The following is an 18,964-nucleotide window of genomic DNA, read 5'->3' as shown; positions in this document are numbered from 1 at the left end:
TACATATAACTTAAAGTCATTAATGCAGGTCCTATCCTCTGCTGCCAACGGGAACTGCTGTCTGCCCTCCTCTAAGTGACCTTTCAAATACTTAAAGACAGCAGTCATGTTCCCTTTTCAGTCTTGCTTCTCCAGGCAGAACATTCCCAGGTCCCTTCCTCACAGTGCTTGGTCCCCTGGCTCCAGATCACCCTCCTCACTCTCCTCTGCATTCTTTCAATTTTGCCATCTCCCTGTGTATTATCAGGGGCTAACTGTCTTAAGATATGTTGAGAAATGGGAGGCGGACTATTCTTCCAAATGAATGCCCAGCACCTTTTGACTCTGCCCTAGTAACAAGTTCTCATGGCCACCCTGTTCTCTTAATATCTCTAAAGTACATTTATTTATTTGTTTGTTTGTTTGTTTTCATCTATCTGCCTTCTTGCTTCCAAATTTCCTGTGGCATTTCTGCCTGCAGTTCAGAAAGCTGTGTATTACAAAAGAAGTTACTCAATAAATTAGCAATCTTTGGGGAAACATGCAAATTTTTAGTAATCATGTGAGCTGTTTGCTTTATGGTGTATAATGAGGATGATAAGCTTGAGTGCATATGTGTTTAAAAGGGAAAGATACTGTAATCCTTAGAGCAATTTTTTAATTTAATTAGGACTGGATATATTCTTTTTTATTGATTGATTGATTGATTGATTGTTTGGGCTTGTTTTATTGATAAAATATGTTCTATACTTGGCAGATGACGAGAAGGGAGGAAACCATCTTTGAGGATTTTAAATAAAACAGAAAAAAAATAAGATTGAACATCTTAAATATTAAGAGCAGCATACTGGGGTTTCTACTTGCAGAACCAAAATTTCATGTAACAGCTATTTAGATAACATTTCATTGATCATCTTATTGAGCTGTTTTCCAGGGGTAGTCAAACTGCGGCCCTCCAGATGTCCATGGACTACAATTCCCATGCTGGCAGGGGCTCATGGGAATTGTAGTCCATGGACATCTGGAGGGCCACAGTTTGACTACCCCTGCATTATGTAGTTGGACATTAATCTGTTATATATCAGACACTCTTATAAACAAAGGACCGCAGACAAATAGGGATTATATTAATACATCTGCTGATTTGGCTCCATCAGTTGCCCCTCAATTTCACAGCTCTCCAGGATTCTCAGCTGAGTCCTTTTTCAGTTCAGTGGCATCTAGTTTGTTGAGCAACCTGATCTGCTTTTGATCTCTCCCGACTGTCAGCAGACTTGCCTAACTCACGTCAAATAATAACTTTCTTTGTGACTCTTGTCATTCAACTCTCAAAATTTTAGCACTTGCTGGAGAACTTAAATCAGTGTGCCATGACAAAAAGAGGTAGGTAGGCTGGGCAGAGCCATGGAAACAATATAAATACCTTGCAACAACTTCTGAAATCTTTTAGTGCTTCTAGACAGTATTGGTGTAATAAGCATGTTCTCAAAAAAAGACTTCAGTACTCTGGAGCTTGCCCTGCTGCTTTCAAGGGCTCCTGAAGTTTCTGAATGTCTACCTTATTGATACTTTGTAATATTTATTTTAGTATGTCATTTCTGGTCTCAACTGCCATTTCTTAAGTGTGCTCATGCTTATACTATGGGTTGAATCCAGCAAAATTTTCCTCCAGGAAGCAAGGAAGGGCGGAAGTCCTCTTTAAGTACCATAAAGGCAATTAATAGGAATTATAGGACCTGTAAGAATAAGAGGAATTGGGTAAGATTGAGCAAAAAAGTCTTTATGGATCCATCTCTGAACTTAGGCAACTCTTGCTTTATGGGAGAATAAAGAATTTGCAAGTCAGTGAAAAAAAGCAAAAACAGGAAACTGTGAGGGGCGATGGAGAAGGAGGGACTTCCAAAGAGAAATACACAGCAATGGGGGCTGAAAAAGAAAGCCAGGTTTTAGTGAGGGCATGGAAGAGGAAAATCTTGTGGTGATTAGCAGCTTCTCCTTCAGTGGGGGAGGTCATCCAAATTGGTAAGGCCATGCCTCATCTTGCACCGGGTTGGGCTTTAGAAGAAGAAGAGGAAGAAGTAGAGGAGAAGGAGTTGTTTTTTATATGCCTCTTTTCTCTATCGTATCTATTTACTTATGGCACTGAGCTTTCTCTTTCCCCATTGCCCATAGATGCTGGGAAAATAAATAATAGTGCCCTCAGACACACCACAGGAACTTCAACCAAGTGCCTTTTATTTTCTACCCCAAGTACACAAATGTAGCATACCCATTTTCTCAGGTATAGGTATCATCTGGATACATGGACTCTGTTCTGATCCTATACCAACAATGCTCCTAGTAATGTGTACAACACCAGAGAATACTATTTTAGCTCTCAGGGATGTGGAATCTCTGTATATCAACATCCCAGACAAAGATGGATTATAAGTCATAAGGAAATGATCTCTGACAACACCACAGCTGACTTGGCCACCAAATGCTGCCATTTTGTTTTCACCCATATCTACTTCAAATTTGGTGACAACTTGTTCCTTCAGATCAATGGTAAAATTATGGGCACCCATTTGGCTCCACAGTACAGTAACATCATTATGACTGACTTGGAGCAATTCTTCCTAAATTCATACCCATACATCTCTTAAACCTCTGATAAACTGATGAGGTGTGTTAAGCTGAGAGTGTTAGACTGGACAAAATTATCCAGCAACCATTTTTTCATCCTTCTCCATCAATTCAAACCTGTAATAGTATTGTTACACTAATCTGTATCTAGTTATATGCCATGGTCCATGAATAGTTTCATAATGTAGACCAGGGGTCTCCAACCTCTTTGAAGCCTGCAGGTACCTTTGGAATCCTGACACAATATGGTAGCCAAAGCCATAAAATGACTGCCACTAAAGGGCTGCCACAGCTTACTTTCAAGTCACACAGTGAAGATCGTCATGTTGTGGTGGCAATGCAACATTTTTTGGGGAAAAAATTAAATCCACATGGCCAATCAGAAACCTTGCTGGGGGGGGGGGTCCCATCTGGCCCCACCTACTGCCTAAAACTACTTGGCAGGTGCCAGAAAACATGTTGGCCGGCACTATGGTGCACAGGAACCATGTTAGACATTTTTTATTTTTCCTAATGCAGCTTCTCTTTGATACTTTAGTGGCAATGGTAGTTGCATAAAATTTAATTAAGAGGCATGTGTTTTAAAAACACAAAGTAACGTGCTCTTAAGTGAACATTCATTCTGCAATATAGATTTCTTGATGAAAGGAGCCCTTCCTTACTGATTACCTACAAAACTGAGCCTTCCATGGCAGCATTAAAACTGTGTTCCCAACATAAAGGTGTAAGACAGTACTAAAATCAGCTGGTGCCTCGCTAAGCTTGATTTCTAAAAAACAGTGGATTATTTTGAAGAGAAAAAGAGAACAACATTAAAAAAAAGAACATTCTGGTTGGGGATGGAAAGAGACTGTTTGTCTGACAAACAATATCCATTGGCAGCTTGAATTTAGTTTCCAAAAGAGAGGTTAACATTCCTTTAGCTAGTTTGCCATAGAGAGGGAAATTTAAACCTCAATAGTCCATTCACAATAAACCATTCATTAAACTATTCCCATGGGGAAGGGGAACAACATCATATAACAGAATGCATTTCAACTGATTTAGCAAACCAAAGAGACAACAAAGTAGACGCCGTTTTTTAAGAGTATGTTGAAAAAACAAAGAATCGTAGATCAGATGCCATGTGATTCCAAACACTGCAAATAATAATAATAATTGAGGATGGGACAGAGAAAAGATGCTGGCGAAGCAGAGTAGCCCCAAAGAATCATTCTTTTGCAGGTTTTTCCGTCCGTAGCTATTATCTTGTAGAATGGTGGCTTGCATCCCACAGAAAACTTCCACCAACACAAGGATTACTGTCGGTGGAGACTTAGCTTCCTTTGCTGCTTCTCATTCTCCCACTGCAGCCCCAAATGGCTCCATGAATCCTAGGAGTAGCATGATATAATATTTGTAATATATGTTAATTCATTCATTAAAATAGGATCCTGTTTGATGTAGTGAAGCAATTCTAACTTACAATTTCTAACATGACAACTGGTCTTGTGAATATGCTAATATATGACAAGATAGGAGTTCAGCACAGCACAGTTTAGAAAGGGTGATATCCTTTTGAACTCTGGAAAGTACAAAATGTGTTGGAAAACTCCCAGAGCCCCTGGTGGGATGTCAGTTTCTCTTAGGTTAATGGATCAGAGAGGTCATAAACTCGAGAGAATCATGGAGTCATTGTAGTTTTGAACATGTTCATAAGGCTGGTCATCTTGCTGAAAAATAACTTCATTATGTGTGTATCATTTTGATCCATGTGAATTGGGCCAAAGTACAGATGAGTAGATTTGACAGTGAACAGTTAAAGAATGCATTGAAGCCATGCAAAGTTTTTTTTTCTAAAAAAGAACATTCATTTGCATTAATGTATCTTCCTGTCTGCATGGCTCTGTGCAGACAGAAATTTAAGGAGAGAAGAGTCTTAAAATAATAACTGAAATAACCCCACCCTTTTGTTCAAATCAAGCACTTAATTGTGCTAAACTTTTTCTGAATTTCAGGCATTTGACCTCCATTTTCTGTATAACTGGCATTTCTCAGTTCTCTGTTTTCCTGATTATAAGATCTTCACATGAAGTATGCCAGTTAGTTTTGCTGCAGGTGGCTGCAGTAATCACAGATCAGTAATTATTGATTGGGTTCCTTTTTAAAAAAGAAACAACATAAGATAAGATACTGCATCTAATATCTGATATACCCAATGACCTGCAGAGCAGACCAAAGGATTAGAAAACAATCCTTCTGGAACTGACCGGTTGCATTTTGGCTGACCCAGAACGAGATCAGGTCAGCAGCCCCTATAGAAGTTGGTGCAAAAATTGTTGTCAGGAGCCCTCCTACTGCTTTTCACATCATGCTGAGTCCCTGTCACATTGACAGAGGCTACAGAGGTGAGGTGTAAAAGTACTCTAAGGTTATTATACCAAAAGCAGTTGAATCCCACACTCCGCATTTCAGAGTAGTTCTCTTTAGACAGTGAGACCCCTCATTGTTCAGCCTGGGCCATTATAGCTTAACCACCTCTTAGGCCTGCCACCTGAGATGCTCTTGTGGCTATCTAATCAACAGTGCTGCCCACAAATACTTCAGTAGCCTGTGCAAATATTGCTGAAAGGGTTAATTGACTGAAACATTGCTGCATGCAGATTCCTAAACCTAAACCATATGTAAAATAAAGCCAGGATTTGAGTCAATCTGTGAGTCATGTTTTACTATCCTTAAAACTCCAAACAAGGAGCTGTCTGTTGAAGCTTTTGAAGCCTCAACAGTCCTTAGCATAAGTCCTAACAATACCAAAAAAATAAACATAAGGAAATTAAGAGGTCTTTCTCTTTGTATGGAAAAGTGTGCCATTCAGATAAACCTGGTTTCATTTCCTTCCATTCTTGATTCTCTTTAAAGTTACCACTTCAAGCATCTCTATATGACTCTGGGTTAGCAAGATGAGATAGAATCTTATTTTCAGGAAATATTTCAGCCTCCCTGTTCCTCAACATTTCTGAACAATTGTAGGCTTCCACAAACTGAACTACTTAAATTTTTCCCAAAATTGTCTATTGAATGACTGCTTACTCAGCTCTAGTCTCTTACACACTTAAGGCTGGTACATACACTGTAGATCCCCCCAGCAATGTCAGTGGAGATGTTGGTATGCATGTATGCACTGATTTTATTGAGGATATGCGATAAGCCTTTGGTTTTTAACTTTAATAAATATTAGTACTACATTTTAATGTTGTGTTCTACCCTACACAGACTTGAATTCACTCCCCTTGTTTTGATCTTTTTGGGTTCTTGACTTTAATTTTGGTCTGGAAATTTTCTCCTTTTTGTTTTGGTCCCCTGTGTTAATCTCAAAGAATGAATTTTTAAACTTTCTTGAGAGCTCTTTTGCCAATGAAGTGGAAGAAAATAGAATCATTCTAGAATAATTCCATAAATTGATTGAATACAATGAAATAGCAGGAGAACACCCTGAGACACAAATAGGAGTAATCCAAGTTTAGAATTTGGATTCCGGTAGGCCTTTTGGCCTGTGCAAAACACCTCCTATGTCTGCATAGGATGGGCTTGATTCCCCCCCCCCCCTTCTGCTTGGTGGTTCTGTCTCATGTGATGCTACCTTGTTGAAATTGCACTCTGAAGGTTTTTTTTTTTTCACATGGGGGTTATACATGCCTGTTGTCATGGGGAAGAGCTGAAGAAACCCAACATAGGAGAAGTGTACCACATGTGATGCTTGGGATCCTGGCTTAAATGCTTTGATTGTTCTGCATGAAAGGCAACAGCAGAGGTCAGCCCAAACTGGGGTGGGTGGGTGGGTGGGTCTGAACTGTTATATTTGTGTGCTCCAGCTCTCTCTCAGATTTTAAATCTGAAATTACTGGTACAGCTCTTTGCTGCCTGTCAAAAGTATGCCTCTTTGGTTTATGTATCTTATTCATCGTTCTGTTAAGAATCCAAAATTAAGCACATGAAACTTCTTTTCCCCTTTGCCTGAAGAGGTAAGTATAATCTCAGGCTATCAAAAGAAGTTGCTGTACAGCAGCTCCTGCACTTGCTTTGAAAGTGACCTAAAGCTGGATTTATTTAGGCTCTGAGCCTGTAAACACTTAAATATATTTTTAACCTTCTGACCATGAATGGTCTCATTGAGGTCAGTAGAATTCATATAGTAATGTTGTTAGGCAAGTTTATGAGCCAAGTGCATGTGAGATCTGAGCCCCAGCAGATTATTGTAACCGAGTTGATTCCGCAAATTTTAGAAACATAGTTTGCACAATTTGATTTGCATATGTGTATGTGTTTTTAAAAGGCTGTCTACATGAGTCAGCTGCAACATTTGTTTTGTTTTTTAAAAATGTTTATCAGGCAGCAAATCTTGGTTAACTTATAAAAAATACTGTTGAGTTATTAACATTGGCTACAAGCCAGCCCACATTCTCTAAATTTGGGTTCTACTAATACCAGTGAACTGCAACCATTGATTTCAATCAGAAATTCTGCATAAATTTCTTTTCACTTTAATGGCCCTGATTCTCACTCTTCTCTTAGGTATGTCTGTGAAATATTTTTAAAATCCTTTTGAAAAAATTGTTGGATGGTTCATATGTAAGTAGTGAGGGGTATTAGAGCAGGATTGCAGGGAACCTTAGGTATAAGGCAGCATAGGAGCTGCAGCAAGAGGTTGGAACTGGTAAAATGCACCCATGTATATTATGAGACTGGTTGGGAATGGAGTCCCCCCCGTCTTCTTGGACATACAGTCAAATCTAACCTCCCACGTCTCATTCAAGTTTGTCTCAGTTTGTATGTTTTCTGCTTAATAAATGTTGTTGTTGTTCTCTATCCATTGAAACCATGATTGACAGTGGACATTCCTTGGAGCAGTGGGGACGGGGGGAGTTATGACAAAAAATCCTTTGGGGGCAGCATTGCGTCTAGCCCCGGGGAACCATCATACACACCATGCCTAAGTTATAGATCCAGACCTTTATTTCATCTGACCTTATCTTGCTATGTTATTGTGAGGATGAAAGGGAGACTTGCATACCACCTTGAGCTTCTCAGTGTGATAAAATAAATATATCTGAGAAAAAGAAATAATTGCTACTCTGAGAACTTTTGAAAGTGCCTGAGCAGATTTGTTATCAAATATTTTTGTTCCACCATTCTATAAGCAAGTATAAGCAACTATAAGCAGCTGCAACTCAGTGAGATTAGGGGTAATGCAGCTCTAAAATGTACTGTGACTATAATTTTGCCCCCTGATGTCGAGCCTCGCATTCTGACTGTCTACAGTATTTTGTAGGCTGATAAAATCCAGTCCTAAGCCTTGACTTTTGCCCACCCTGAAGCTTGATCCTAACCATCATTCTATCAGATCCCTTCCAGTAGTGCCTCCGAATCATAAAGACTGGTTGCAGTTGAACAATGCCACCAGCTCTCACTATGATATATTGTTACCATGTGTGGAATAAAGCCTACGGCTGTGAAACGCTCAGCAGTCGCTTTCTTTGTGTGGATTTTGCTTGCATTCATGTTCAAATAAATTGTTAATTGTATATTTAGTAACAACTCCATAATCTTGGTGAATGAATTAGAAGTATGGATTCTGCTTGGTTTCTGAAAAGTAATAGTTTCAACCAATTGTGTTTAATTGTAAAGTTTAACATTGTCTGGAGCCTGACCATCATCCTCTTAACCTTCTAAGACTGGCCTGTCTTCCTTTGGCTCGTCTTGAAAGAGGTCAGCGGCCTTTGCAGCATACAAGGCGACAGCATGAGATGAGCATACAAACTGCCATGTGAAGAATGCAGCTAGCACTGTTAGCAAAGTAATTTTAGACTTCCTATAGAGAGTCTACACCCATAGAAGAATGAAGTAGTAAAATGTTGCGGTCGAATTTACTGCATGCATGTGATGGACTCCTGAACATAAACAGAAAACTAGCAAAACCTCTCTTTGCTTGCTGTTTTGTTTTTTTTAAAACAAAAATTGCAAAGAGTTTTTCTCATGAGACAGAATTCTAGCATATGATGCTTCAGTGTACAGCCTTGTCTACTTCAGTCCATTCTACCACCTCATTCTCTTGCATCTGTATATCAAGCCCTTAGAATGGTTTTTGTCAGAGAAAGGCAGCAGTCTTAAGCAGTTTGCCTGAAAGTAAGTCTCAGTGAGTTCCATAGGTCAGTGCCCAGACTGACATTTGACTCAGTATACCGTCCGATTTTAAAAACAGCTGTACATGCATCATTTTACATGACACATGTTGATAATTGCTTCTGGTTGGAGGCTTGAGAATAAAAATTAACAAAAAAGAAAATAAAGTGACTTTATTGACAGCTACAGTGACATTCTGTATAATGCAGGGAGGGAAAATTAATTAAATTATACTGTGTTATTACTGCTTTTTGGAGCTGGAATAATTCAAAGGGAGATGCAACCTCTTACAGTGACCTTTATTTATTAGCTTTATATTCCACCCTGCCTTGAGTGACTAGGGTTTATCCTGAGACAGTCACTGAATCTTATAAGACTTGGGTTTTGGTTGTTATTATTTTTGACATAGGCCTTACAAGTGCAATTGGGGATCTTAGCTAGCCGTGATAAATTAGCCCTAATTGGATCAAGCCACATGCCTGTATTTTCCAGCTTGGTATCTTTGACAAAGCAGCTATTACATCCAAGCCTGGAAACTTTTGGAACCAATAATTCATAGGGTCCATCAGTAAATGTAAAGAGTTGGGGGAGAAAGTTTCTTGCAATAAATGTACCATTCTCATTTGGTTTTGTTACTTCAATTTCAGCATGTGAGACAGAAGCAGGCAAAGTTTGTCAGTTATCATTAGAAGAGCACATCCAGCCTTTTAAAGACAACATGGAGAAATTCATTAGTCAAGGTAAACTAATCATTTGACTCTTCTAAGCTTCACCGAAAGGCTAAAAGGACAGTGTTGAAATACTGTGAGTAAAGTCTCTATTTGGAGTCGTGGTGTCGATTAAATGAACCACTCTTTCATTTCTGATAAGCTCTACCTGTTTTCTGTATTTCATTTTGAGTGATATTAGAGGCAATTTGTGCTGACTGTTCTCAGTTTTTTTGCAGGAAAGTAATTTATTTTTGTTGACAATTTCATAAAACTGTAATCTGGAGCTGTACTTCGACTTATCTCCAAAGACACGGTGATTCTTTTCATAGTACCAAAAAGAATTGTACTTACAGAACATCTGGTTTATTTCATTTACACATTGCTTTTGAAAAGTCATATGGTTCAGAAACAAAATCCACAGAATCCCATAGAAACAAAGCTGGATTGCAACTCATTCCTGTTATGTACTTTAGGTTTTCTGAGTAGTGGTGGACAATGTTGGGTGCCCTGCAGCCATGACTAGGAATTTTATTCACTGTGTTCGTGTGACAATTCTGGTTAAGGTCTAGTACTGTTGGACCTTTTCACTAGAAGAGAACCATTTACTAAGAAAGAAGTAAAAGTATACTAGATATTTTTGTAGAGAAATAAATACTGTTATACACATATTTGCTCTCATATTTCTTCCCTCTCCAATACAGAGTATGAAGATTATTTTAAAAATCTGAACTTTTTAGCCTTCAGTACAATATTACATTAAGAATGGAATTATATAATCTCTTGGCATATTTGCTGTTAAATTTCTCTGCTGAATTTGGGTTGTCCACTCACTGGCATAATGCATGCAAAACAGACTTGATCATGCTTTTAATCTGTTTATACCCAGAAGACAATTCTTGCATTTATATTTGCATTACAATCTTTCACACTGGCTACAATTCTAGAATGCATAGATGTCCAGGGTTTGTGTAGCCAGGGCAACAAAAGCAGATTCTGTATGCAAAAATGTACTTTAGACACATATACTTAAATAGAGATTCATCTGTCTATGCACACGCACAATCTGAATGGTGTATGACAACATGCATTCAGGTAAGAATATAAAATGTCACACTGAATAGTAGTGAAATAAAATATGTAACCATTTTGAGTTTAAGGGGAAAAAGCAGGCTATAAATATTTAAAAATAATACATTTATTTTAAAACACACCAAAAAGATTTTTTTTAAGTACATCAGCACAAAGAATACAAAACATCTAAACAGTACATTGTCTATGAACGAGTAATGAGAAAAAAAATGTGAGAATCCAGGGGAATTCAGTCACATCTACAGAGTATTTGACAATAGAAGAGGATTAAACATATTGCTGTTTCTCCCTTGCAAGTGCCTTCCATGTCCTTATGATGAAAACACATAATGTTGCCAGCATCCAGATAGAGCCTGGAGATCTTCCAGAACCATAACTTATCTCCAGTTTATAGTGCTCCTAAGGAAAATGGCAGCTTTAGAAGGCACAATGAATGGCATCGTATCTCTACTGACCTTCCTCGCCTCCTCACATTTCACCCTCCCCATGCATGACCCCCAAATCTCCCGGAATCCTAGATGATTGGGAACCATGTATTTTACTCATACTACTCAGGTCACTACTCAGCAAGCAGGAGTTAGAGGGGGGGGACACCCATTTGGTCAACTTCCAAACTAATGTTGAAATATTTTACAATACAAAATCTTTTGTGTTTATTTGGCTGGACTGAACTTAGACTTGAAAGAGTTCCTACAGGATTTCTCTTTCCGGCTTACTATTTGACAGGCTTTTGATCTCAGTGTTTTTTTCTAAAGGCTTTTTGTTGTTTATGCAGACATAATCGATGAGTAATTCCAGCTAGACTGTGCACACAAAGATCATTTAGAAAAACAGAAGGGCAACGTTTGGCACCTTTTGAGGATTTGTCTGTTTATACAGGGTGTGTTCTGGAGAAAGTAAAATGGAATTTTAAAACATTTTCTGAAGTTTAATTTCTTGAAATTAAAGTTATATGAGTTCTTTTAGTTCTTTTAGTATACAATTCACAGATTTAAATGGACTTTTTATAGTGAAGCTCAATATCTGATAAGTTTGTTTTTCTGAACTTTTCTTTCTATGGAGATTCACCATTTCACTCTAGAACTGACTATAAAAATATTTAAATGAAATATCTTCCAGCATGCTAAATGGTGAATAATTCACAGGATCACACACTACCCCATAAATTTAGTCAGCATCATCTGATCTGACCATCAGCCCATAGCCTTCATGTCCCAAGGGTCTAGTGCAGACACTGGCCCACAACAGATAATTAATCTGTCTTCTTTTCAGGTCCTCCTTTGCTCATTGTTTCTTAGAACTTTCTCTTAGAACCTGGGGTTGGTGTTCAGCCCATGTTAATGCTAGAGTTGCCAACTTGGAAAATCCCAGCAGATTTGAGAGTACAGCCTGGAGAGGGAGCAATTTGAGGATGGGAAAGACCATAGTGAGGGTATAACACCATATAGTTCACCCTCCAAAGCAGCCATTTTCTCCAAAGGAATGGATCTCTAGTTAAAGCTCAGTCAGTCTCCAGCCACTACTTCTAGAGACCTGTTTCTGGTATGCAGATACAGTTAGGTGCTTGCAACAGTTCATGAATGATGTAAAATCCCATTGCACAAAGCACTGTTTGGAGGAAAGAGTTTTCAGTTTCCTCTTCAAGGACTGCATGTATGCAATTACTTGAAGTTTCTTCGGCTGATCAGCTGTTCTAGTGGCACAGAAATAATGGTAACTGTAGACAAAACTGTACCTCATTTGTATTGCCTTGATTATTTCCCCCACCGGTTTTCCCCCACTGAATAAATCCATGGGGATTACAGTTTACAGGGGAGGGCTGGTTTGTGAGGAGCCCCTCGTACCCACAATGAGGATAATTTAGAAGTAGTCAGACGTTTTTCTCAGTGTTGTTACCACCCTCTTTGACACACAGTGTGGTAGTGGGAGGGGGCCTTGTGTGTCAACAAAGCTAAGACCAGTCCTAGCAGACTCACTCAAGATTGAGAAAGACTAAGATGCATCCATCCCTTTCAGGGGTCAGTGGCCACATCAGAAGAGAACAGAGAATTACAACGTTCATGGGTTGGAGGAATCCTGGATGGGTTGCTATCAGATAGCAGCAGTAGTGGAAGGTGGCACTGGCAGAAGTTCTTTCATAGGCATCAGCTAAGCCTAGTTAGAACTGCACAAGTAAACCTAGTAAACCATAGTAAACAATAAACTGCCTAGTAAACCATTTCAGCTAAGCCTAGTTAGAACTGCACAAAAGAAGGCAATGGTAAACCACTTCATCTTATCGTTATTATCTATAAATTAGTCACTGCTGATAGATCTGTGGGGGTGTTTTTATTGGGCGGGGGACTCATCTTACAAACTCTATGAAGAGAAAATCCAAAGTGAAAAATGATTCAGTGCTGGAAAATGAAACCTCCATGTCAGATTGCAGTGTATCAGCTACTGGGGAAGAGCTGACAAATATGAGCAACACTATTCTGAATGGCACAACTGGTTTAAAGTTGAAAGGATGCTTAATTATTGATGTGAATGGATGCTAAATGAAAGTCAAAGCAGTTCAATTTATATAAGAAGAAGACAAATTGGGTTTTATCTCCTACTTTTCACTACCTGAAGGAGTCTCACAGAGGCTTAAAATCACCACCCCTTTCTTGCCCCACAACAGACACCCTATGAAGTAGTTGGGCCTGAGAAAGCTCTAAGAGAACTGCTCTTTAAAACAGTTCTAAAAATACTGTGACTGGCCCAAGGCCACCCATCTGGCTGCATGTGGAGGAGAGGGGAATCAGTCATGGTTCTCCAGATTAGAGGTCACTCCTTTTAACTACAACACTACTAAAACAGGAGCATGGAAAGTGAGAAGTATGAATCAAGGTAAGCTCAAAATTGTAAAATGAGGAATCAGATTCTTCAACACTGCAATCCGGGGGGGAAATCCTGAGCAAACTAAAGTGAACTGGATTAGGACATTTTCACTCAGAAGATTACGAAGTGTTTTACTTGGGGAATAAAGAAGAAACAGAGTTGCCCTAATAGTAAAGTTACCGTAATGGAAAGTCAGGGCCTATAATAATATCAGTCAAACTTCATGGAAAGCCTGTCAATATAACTGTCATTCATGTTTATGCCCCATCTACAGATGTTGATGAAAGAAACTGAATGCTTTTATGCAAGTGTCCTGTAACAAAATGAACACACATGATTTGGTTGCCAGCTTTGTACAGCTGGCTACGAGGTCCCATAACTGCAGAACAATTAATGCTTTATAATGTACTTTTTCTGTCATCTTTTTTTGTATGTCATTAATGGTCTTCTGATTCTGAAAATTGAGCATGCTCATAAGTGAAATGATGATTAGAACACAAAAGTAGGAACACAAAGCAGAATCAAATATTGTTGGAAGATTTGAGCTAGGAGCATGAAATGAAGCAGGCAAGAATTCTGTGAAGAAAACAATTTGTTCATTGCAAACAAATGTTCCTTGCAAACACATGTTCCTTGCAAACACATGTTTCAGGCAATCAGACAGATGATTGTATATGTGGACATCACTGGATGGACAATATAGTCATCAAATATATTACATAATCAGACGCAGAATATAGAGAAGCTCCATTCTCTTTGCTAAAACAAGACCAAGCGCCACAACATCTGATTGTTTTGTTGTGCAACCTGTATTCTGGACAAGAGGCTACTGTTAGGACAGAATATGGAAAAACAGAGTGGTTTCCAGTTGGCAAAGGTGTCAAACAAGAATGTGATTTATCTCCCTGTCTATTCAGTCTGGATGTAGACTATATCATGAGGAAAGATGGATTAGATTTAAATGAAGGTAGAGTGAAACTAGGTAAAGGGAACATTGACTGTTGAGATATACAGATGCCACCACATTACTGGCAGAAAACAGTGAAGACCTGAAGCAGAAAGTGCCAAAGCAGGATTTCAACTGAACACTGAGAAGATAAATGTAATGACTATTAAGGAATTATACAACTTCAAGGCTGAAAATGAAGAAACTGAAATTGTTCAGTGGTTTTTATACCTTGATTCTATGATTAACCAAAGGGGAGCCTGCAACCAACAAATCAGGAGGAAATTGAGACTGAGAAAGCAGCTATGAAGAAGCTAGAAAAGATCTCAAAGTGCCATGGTATTCTCCATTATTAGGTATGTGGAACCAGGACAGTAAAAAAGCTGACAGGAAGAAAGTTAATTCATTTGAAATGTAGTATTGGAGAAAAGTTTTATGGATATAATTGACCACACAAAGGCAAATAAGTGAGTTCTAGACCAAATCAAGCACAACCTTTTCCTAAAAGCTAATATGACTAAACTGAGGCTATCATACTTTGCTCGCATTATGGGAAGACCACAGTCACTGGAAAAGACAATAATGCTAGGCAAAGTTGAATAATGCCAGGGAAAGAAGAGGACCCAAACGAGATGAATAGATTAAATAAAGGGAGTCACAGTCCTTAGTTTGCAAGACCTGAGTCAGCCTGTTAATAGGAAGTTCTGGAGGACTTTAATTCTTAGGGTCACCAAGTTGAACGTGATTGACAGTACTTAACACATGCAGAAACACAGTTGCAAGTAGTGCAACTTGCAAGTAGTGATTTTCAGTGAGGAGACAAAAGAATGATATATAAGAATTTAATAACCCCCCCCCTTATCTCACACCAGTATTTTTCTGTAAAAAGCATCCCCTATAATTTCAGTCTTTAAAAAAAAAATGCCGGAGGGGGGGAGGGGAACAGAATTACTTTTCTCTACCATTCCACACTGTGGCTGACTCTCTCAAGTCTCTTCCTGGGATTCCTGGCATAAATTCTGCTAAAGGTGAAAGTATTTGGATTGTATTGATCAACATCTCTGAAAAAAAAATCTGACATGACCCTTTAAGCTACTGCGTGTCTTGGGACCTTGTTTTAAACTTGCTGTATCTTTCTGGAAGCCACTTGCAAAGCAAACCCACACTAATTTTCCCTTCCCCAATATAAAATACAGAAATCTCATATCATTCAACACTGAACAGACTTATATTTTATTTTTTATGGTTCCTAATATGCAGTATTACTAAACAGTTTCTTTCAAACATGAACACAAGCCCATATTTGCCCTTGAACTTCCTATAGCTTGCATTGGGGTTGCTAAGGGGCAGAGAACATGATACCAAAAATTTGCTCTGAAAAATTACTCTTAAATTTTCCCCAAAGGAATAAAAAACAAAAACAGATCTCTAGGCAGGTGCTGTGTTTATAGCAGCCATTTAAATAATTTTTTTCCATACTTTAAATTAGCGATCCCCAACCTGTGGGCCACGGACCACATGTGGTCCGTCAACTAATTGGAGGTGGGCCGCGAAGGACACCTTCTCCCCCTTCCCCCGGCCCTTTACAACACACTTCGGGTGTCATTGTCTCCAGTCACTCCCAGATGGGACAGTCTCGTTGCAGAGAAACAAGCTCAGGATTCCCATTGATTTGTCATTGTTACGAGTTAAAATTTCCATGAAAATAAAATGTTCCTTATGTTCATTGTTGTGGCGTGTCTGTATCTTATTTTGAAGGATGTTTAAACATTACCATAGCAATCAGAGAGCGTTAGGGCAGTAGTTGAGAGTAGAGGAGTAAACTATCCCCCCCCCCACAGGTCCTCAGCAAAATTGTCAAGCGTTGAGTGGTCCCCGGTGATAAAAAGGTTGGGGACCACTGCTTTAAATAATATTCAGGACAATTTACAAGTTGTCAGTATGTTTAAGTGTATCTTTGAGATACACTGTTAGCTATGAGAAAGCACTTCCGCTGGGCAAGGAAATACCCCTTTCATCCTACAGCATTTTCCATTTTTGCTGTTATATAGCATAATTTTGAGAGCCTCTTGTGGCGCAGAGTGGTAAGGCATCAGAAATTTTGTCTGAAAGCTCTGCCCATGAGGCTGGGAGTTCAATCCCAGCAGCCTGCTCAAGGTTGACTCAGCCTTCCATTCTTCTGAGGTCGGTAAAATGAGTACCCAGCTTGTTGGGGGGTAAATGGTAATGACTGGGGAAGGCACTGGCAAACCACCCCATATTGAGTCTGACATGAAAATGCTAGAGGGTGTCACCCCAAGGGTCAGACATGACCCAGTGCTTGTACAGGGGATACCTTTACCTTTACCTTTTAGCATGATTTACTTAATCAGATTGTTATCAGAACTGTCTCAAGATTGGTCTGGGAATACTAAGGTTATTACTTTTTGTCATGCCAGGACTTCTGTAATTTTTTTAGACTTCATATTCAGTTGAGCAATGAATTTGAATTTTTCACTGCCAACATTATCATAGGTGGGCCAATGTGGTATAGTGGTAAGAGTATATCTGGAAGGCCCCGGTTGAAACCCAACTTTATCATTGGAACGTGGCCTGTTATTCTCTTTCAGTCTAGCCTACAGGGTTGAGGTAAAGATAAAATCGAAAACAGAAGACTGCTGTAAGGAACTTTGTGTCCTACATAAGAACACAAGAAGAGCCCTGTGGGATCAGACCAGTGGTCCATGGAGTCCAAGAACCTGTCTCACACAATGGCCAGCCAGTTATTCTGGATGGCCAACAACAGGGCATAGAGGATGAGACCTTCCCCTGATGTTGCCTCCTGGCTCTGGAATTCAAAGGATTAGTGTGTCTGAATGTGGAGGTTTCCTTTAGTCACCATGGCTAGTAGCCATAGATAGAATTATCTTCTATTAATCTGTTTAATCCCATTTTTAAAGCTGCTCGGTCACCCAGTTTGTGGAGGTCTTCTTGGAGTTCTTCACAGTCAGAATTAATTTTCAACATCCTGAATAAATTTATGTCATCAGCAGTCAAGACCAAAAAATCAAGCTGTGGTCTACAATCTAGGGTTGCCAGACAGTACTGGTTTGGGGGGCGGTAGTGTTTCAGGAGAAATTTTTTTTTAAAGAAAACTAAGGCCTCCTCTACTTGTTGGAAGTTCTTGCCATAAAGTTTCTGGTGATTCTTAGAGCTACTGAAAGTATCAAAGCATTTCTCTAGGAATTGCTGGAAACTCTGTGGTAAAACATAGTTCATTGACTCCAACCCATTGGGCACAAAACTAAAGCTCAGTCAAACGGGAGTTGATGTCTTGTATTGGTAAACCAGAATGGTGTAGTGGTTAAAGAGTGGCAGCCTTTAATCTGGAGAACCAGGTTTGATTCCCCATTCTTCCATATGCAGCCAGCTGGGTGACCTTAGGCTAGTCACAGTCCTGTTAGAGCTGTTCTTGCAGAGCACTTTTGTTAAAACTTTCTCAGTCCCACCTACCTCACAGGGCGCCTGTTGTGAGGAGAAGGAGGAAAGGCGATTGTAAACCGCTTTGAGACTCCTTCTGGCAGTGAAAAGAGGAGTATAAAAACCACAGCTCTTCTTCTTCTGAAATGATTTTTGACATTAAGATGGATCTGATGTCATCACTAAATACAAGGTATTAATATTAGTAAAGTCAGGTTGATCAATCCTTTGGGGGGGGGGGTGTTCAAATATAGCAAAAAACATGTTCCTTCATGATTCAATCCTGAATTTGTTTCAGACTTGCTTATGGGATTCCTGCTCCCCTTGCTTTCTCTCTATGCATGTCACTAGCTAATTATTTACATCTGTTTTTATACTATGCCTCCAAATGAACTTGAATTCTAGGAATCCTGGATTGCAATAAAAGTGCAAATTATAGTTTTCTGACTTGGATGAAATAACAAACTATGGTTTGCAGCCAGACTGGAAGTGACTAATTAGTTTGCAACATACAGTAGGGAGGGGGGAGAGAGAGTGAGAGAGAGATGGTAAATCAAACTGCTGTCCAGTGAAGTTCTGGGAAAAAAACATCATTGATAAAATATGTGTGAAAAAAAATTGGATAACGGATTCGGCCATCCCCAAAAAGTTTTTAAATGAAACTTAACATATAAAACAAAATTTAGGCAAACACACTAATTATCCAAGCCTTGGCATGGAATTTTATATATGGATATAGAAAAAAACAGACTGTAAAAATTGTCTAGTTTATTTATAAGAACTTGCAATTATGCATCCTTGAATTAACAGATATTAAAATAGAGCAAAACATGTGCAAGGAAATTGTTAGAGCAAATTATCGGAAACTTTTTGCACAATAATATTCTTTACCTGTTCTGGGCTGATTTGTACAACCATTCCTAGAATCTAGCTGGTTTCATCTTGGATGTGGGAGGGGCAGAGATTTTTTATTGTTGTTCTTTCTTTCTTCCTTTTTTTGTTATTTAGCTATTTCTTAATGTAGCTTCTGTATAGTTCAGGATTTTCAGTAAAGGCCAAGAGCACAATCTGAATGCCCATTTGATGTAGTGGTTAGGAGTACAGAATTCTAATCTTGTGATCCAGGTTTGATTCT

At 39.0% G+C, this 18,964-nt stretch overlaps 1 protein-coding gene across 2 annotated transcripts in view; it reads left to right on the top strand.

The window, feature by feature from the left end:
• The window catches only part of FMN2 (formin 2), a 223,718-nt gene that overhangs the window by 166,811 nt on the left and 37,943 nt on the right, over positions 1-18,964 (top strand). For both annotated transcript variants that reach the window (XM_077345246.1, XM_077345237.1), the window contains one exon: positions 9,411-9,503. In XM_077345246.1, the coding sequence (XP_077201361.1) occupies positions 9,411-9,503 (93 nt within the window). The remainder of the gene's footprint in view (positions 1-9,410; positions 9,504-18,964) is intronic.

Source organism: Paroedura picta, chromosome 1, assembly GCF_049243985.1.
Source record: "Paroedura picta isolate Pp20150507F chromosome 1, Ppicta_v3.0, whole genome shotgun sequence".
Classification (NCBI taxonomy): Eukaryota; Metazoa; Chordata; class Lepidosauria; order Squamata; family Gekkonidae; genus Paroedura; species Paroedura picta.
This window is presented reverse-complemented; position numbering and strand designations above follow the sequence as displayed.